Source organism: Photinus pyralis, unplaced genomic scaffold (genome assembly GCF_008802855.1).
Source record: "Photinus pyralis isolate 1611_PpyrPB1 unplaced genomic scaffold, Ppyr1.3 Ppyr1.4_LG5, whole genome shotgun sequence".
Taxonomy (NCBI): Eukaryota; Metazoa; Arthropoda; class Insecta; order Coleoptera; family Lampyridae; genus Photinus; species Photinus pyralis.
This window is the reverse complement of record NW_022170596.1, coordinates 17,328,256-17,332,915: the sequence shown is the minus strand read 5'-3', so window position 1 is coordinate 17,332,915 and position 4,660 is coordinate 17,328,256. Positions and strand designations below refer to the sequence as shown.

Sequence of the window (4,660 nt, the reverse complement as noted above, 5' to 3'; positions counted from 1 at the left end):
AACATCCAATCACATGCCTTAACAATACTGTTAGCTAACAACTTACAACACAGTTAAGTATGGCATTATAATGCCGGCCGTTAATAAAACGCTGAAAGTAGGAGATCAATCCTAGGTCCATTTTTTTTCTACGTTCATTGGATTTCTCCCATCCAATCTTGCAACTTTTATTTGAAACTTTTTGCGATAACTCTCTTTGTTACTAAAATATTTAAACATTTTAAAAATGGCGGTTTTCACTTTTTTTTAATTATCTACGAAACGATTTATTTTTTTCATCGCATCGAAATTCCATTAGCATAAAAAACTACACAACTTTGCCAATTTAACCAAATCTGTAAGTATAATACCAAAGATAGTCATGTTATGCTACTTAATTTAAGACACCTTGTATATTAAAAGACTGAATGCGTTTCAGCGGCAAAGTTGTCATCATCAGTGAACATGCTACTATATTCATTTGATTTGGGTTGCGTGTTTGACATTAGCCATTCTGAGAAATTTCTAAGGAATGCCAAACACTGCGACCATCGGTAGTTCATAAAAGGGAAGAAACAATACCGACATTTTTTAATGTTATACTTACAGGAACAATAATGGGAACTGCTGGTTAAAGATGCGCGTATTAATTCATAAATAATGATATTAAATTTATTCTTTTGCAGAGGCTTTTATTTGTTAGTAAAACCGCACACTGAACAGAAGGAGGAGACGAAATTGCTTCTCTATCTTTCTATGGTTATTATGTTTAATGCAAAATTGTTTCTGGTTACAAACCGACAGGTCCTAATTTACTTTTAAGCGAGGTGTGGGCACTGATGTCTTATAACGCTCTCTATATTGATTATTCATGGCGAAAAAAACGATCTGCCTTATAAAGCCGTAAAGGTTCATTAGTTATCGATATTTACCGTAGAGGTACCGATGGGAAACCTCACATCATTATTTCTATACGCCGCCGAGAAATGTCATTAAAACATATAGATTTTTGTAATTATTGTGTATAATGTCATTAACGATCGAGTACAGAATCGTCATAACATGACAAGGTAAAATAATTTTCTGGTATGTGTTATTTTTTTATCGCGAACGTAACGTTAGATAGGCAAAGAAACAAGTTACCTTTCTATTACGCCACAGCAGAAAAACTCAACTTATTATGTTAATGTGATAAGAAATCCATTAGAATGACCAGTGGATGCTCTTAGTAAACCAGCACATATGCCGCGTCCGATGAGAAAGCTTGCAACAGATGTTTAACAAACGGAACATCTTTCCATAATTTCCAGAAATCAATTAGTTACCATTATATATGTACGGGCTTTCAATTCCCATATCCTTCAAAATAATTGTCGAAGGAAGGCAATATTTCATGTCAAATTATAGAGGAATTTTTAAATTAATTGCCCGTTTAATTAATAGAACGTTTCTACATTTCTAAGGTTTCGTTAGCGTAAAATGTCATTGGCGGAGGTGTTAATGCAATAGGTTCTTTGTAGCAAAAATTTTCGTTTTCATTTTCAAGCTTGTAAATATTGTGCCTAAGGTTAGTCCCCGGACTTTTTTAACGATATTATTATTAGCAATTATTTGGTCTTTTGTTTTCCAGATCCATAAATAAATGTCCTCCGCGATATTTGCATTATTTGTCTGCTTCCAGATTTTCCGGATGTCAACTAATATACACTACGTTATTACATTAAATAGGATGTCTTAGTTTTTAAATTTTTTTAAATCAATTAATCAACGATATAAATTTGGATTAAATTTGATATATTTACTACTATATAGTCCAGTCATATTAGGGTATTACTTAAAGAACATAAAAAACTATATCTTTTCAGTTCTCATAACTTTCGTCTTATCTCGAACGGTTATCGTGAAAAACTTGAATTAATAATCCCAAAACTTGAATTTTGTTTGATTTTAAGCAGTTGAACACGGAAATTACACTTCATACTGGTTTTTCGCTTCAGGAAATGTGATGACTAAAAGAAAACAAGTTAAAAAGTTATAAATGACCAGAACCTATTTTTCTTCAACCGCGCAGTAACATCCTCGAATCTGAACACACTGGCAGTGCTCCACGAGTAAAATTGCCAGAACTCAAATTAATCACGTTCTCCGGCGATATTAAAAACTTTAATACTTTTATAGATGTGTTTGACGCTTTAATCCACAATAACGCTCGCTTATCTAGTATCGAAAAATTTTCACATCTCTTATCAGTATTAGAAGGAACAGCAAAGAGTTTAATGCAATGTTATCCGTTAACGTCTTCTAATTATACTGTGGCATATAACGCTTTAAGAACTAGGTTTTCCAATAAAAGAATTTTGTCTACCGCTCATTGGAATGAAATAGAAGGGGCACCGCGTTTAAACGGAGAGACCCCGTCCGCATTAAGAAAATTAATTGATACTTTTAATGAAAATCTCGCCGCGCTTCAAAATATGGGCTATCCAGTAGACCAGTGGTCTTTTATCTTAGCACAAATGTTGTTTAAAAGATTGGACATAAATTTAGTAACGCGCTTTGAAACGCAACACGGTTCTACAGAAATGCCCTCTTTTAACGAGCTTATGAATTTTTTGAAAAAACAATGCGTAGCTTACGAATCTATAACTGTTTCTACTCGCACTAATAAAGTCAAATCGGTTAATGACTCTAATGTTAACAATTTCCAAAGTCGTCCTAATAAAACAACCTTTTGTTATAATACAGTTACCAACAAACGCCCCTGCTTTTTTTGCAAAACTGAAGAACATTTAATATATAGATGTCCGGTCTTTCAAAATAAGACGCCTAAAGAAAGGTACTATCTGTGTAAACAGAATAAACTTTGTGTCAATTGTTTGAGTAACCATCCATTTAAATATTGTAAGTCTACTTCTTCTTGCAAATATTGCAATCGTAAGCATCATTCTTTGTTGCACGATAATAATTTTAATACTCAATCGCCACCATCTGATAGAAAACCTCTAGAAACCGCTCATATTTCGAGTCCAACCATCACCAACGAAGAACAGCCATCTGCGGAAGTTTTAAGTTTGTGTTCAATTTTACGTTTACCGCAGCCAAAAGTCGCTCAAAATACTTCAGTAGTTTTATCAACCGCCATTGTCAATGTTAAAGACAAATTTAATAATTTTCACAACATTCGCGTATTAATTGATAGTGGTAGTCAGTCTAATTTGTTAACTGCCAAATGCTGTAAACGCTTGGGATTGCATGCAACTAAAGTGTGTTTTTCTTTAAAAGGAGTCGGTTCTAATGCACTAAAGGTATTGGGTCGCACCCAAATATTATTTTTCCCACATTTTACTAAAGATGTCAGTTTTCACGCCGAAGTGCTAGTTGTTGAAAACATTACTAATTCGCTTCCATCTTGTACTATTGATCATGACGCTATGCCGTTTTTAACCGATTTACCTCTCGCTGACGAACAATTTTATATTCCAAGAGAAATCGACGGTATCATCGGATCAGAAATATTTGGCCAAATTATTGGTAGCAATAAGATTTCCGAGTCGGGATGTACAGCTCTGGAAACCAGTCTTGGGTATATTCTAGTAGGTACAGCTCCGGTGGTACAACCCTTACAATATGCGCAAACTTTCTGTGTTTTTGAAAATACACCTTCAGAAACGATGATCAAAAGATTTTTTGAATTAGAAGATATTAATTTTGGAAACCCGCTTAGTTCAGAAGAAGAAAAATGTGAAAACATTTATCATAAACTTACTTACCGTTCAGAATCCGGACGATATGTCGTCTCATTACCGTTTAAGCATTATCCGTGCGAACCTACATTTGTAAATTCAAAAATACCGGCTTTGAGACGATTTTTTTCTCTAGAAAAACGTCTTATGAACAATATTGAACTTAAAAAGCAATACTGCAATTTTATGCGCGATTATTTAAATAATAATTTTATGGAATTAGCCGCTACTAAAAATGATAACGCATTCTTTCTTCCACATCATTGTGTTTTAAAACCTCAATCAACTACTACTAAAATCAGAGTAGTCTTTGACGCCTCAACAAAAGATTCAAACAACATTTCGCTTAATGATACGCTTTTAATAGGATCGAAACTTCAAAAAGATATTTCCAAATAATTCTTCTAAATTTTAGATTACATGTTGTAGCAATTACGGCAGACATTAAAAGTATGTACCTCCAAATATTATTAAATCCCACTCACGCAAATAATTATCAACGCATTTTTTGGCGCTTCTCCCCAGAAGAAATTCTTCGCGAGTACATTCTAAAAACTGTAACTTTTGGGGTTAGTTCTTCACCTTATCTCGCACTCAAAACTATCAGGCAACTAGTGCACGATGAAGGAAATAATTTTAAATTAGCTTCCAAAATTTTATCTTCAGATATATACGTGGATGATGTAGTTACGGGATGTGATAGTTTGGAACAAGCTTTAAAGTTGAAATCGGAATTAATCTCTTTGCTTCGTCGTGGAGGATTTGAGCTCAGAAAATGGGCAAGCAATAGTAATGAATTTCTACATCATTTACCTAAAGATCATCAAGATCAATCATTTACGTATGGTTTTGAACATGATACCGCTATTAAAATCTTGGGTTTAAGGTGGAATCCACCATCCGATACGTTTTTCTTTTCCGTTACTCCGGTTCATAAC

General features: G+C 33.8%; 1 protein-coding gene across 1 annotated transcript; it reads left to right on the top strand.

Moving 5' to 3' along the window:
• Positions 1-2,453: 2,453 nt before the first annotated feature.
• Positions 2,454-4,121, top strand: LOC116170280. Its single transcript, XM_031486558.1, has one exon. It carries the CDS (start codon positions 2,454-2,456, stop codon positions 4,119-4,121), a length of 1,668 nt encoding a protein of 555 aa, XP_031342418.1.
• Positions 4,122-4,660: the final 539 nt, after the last annotated feature.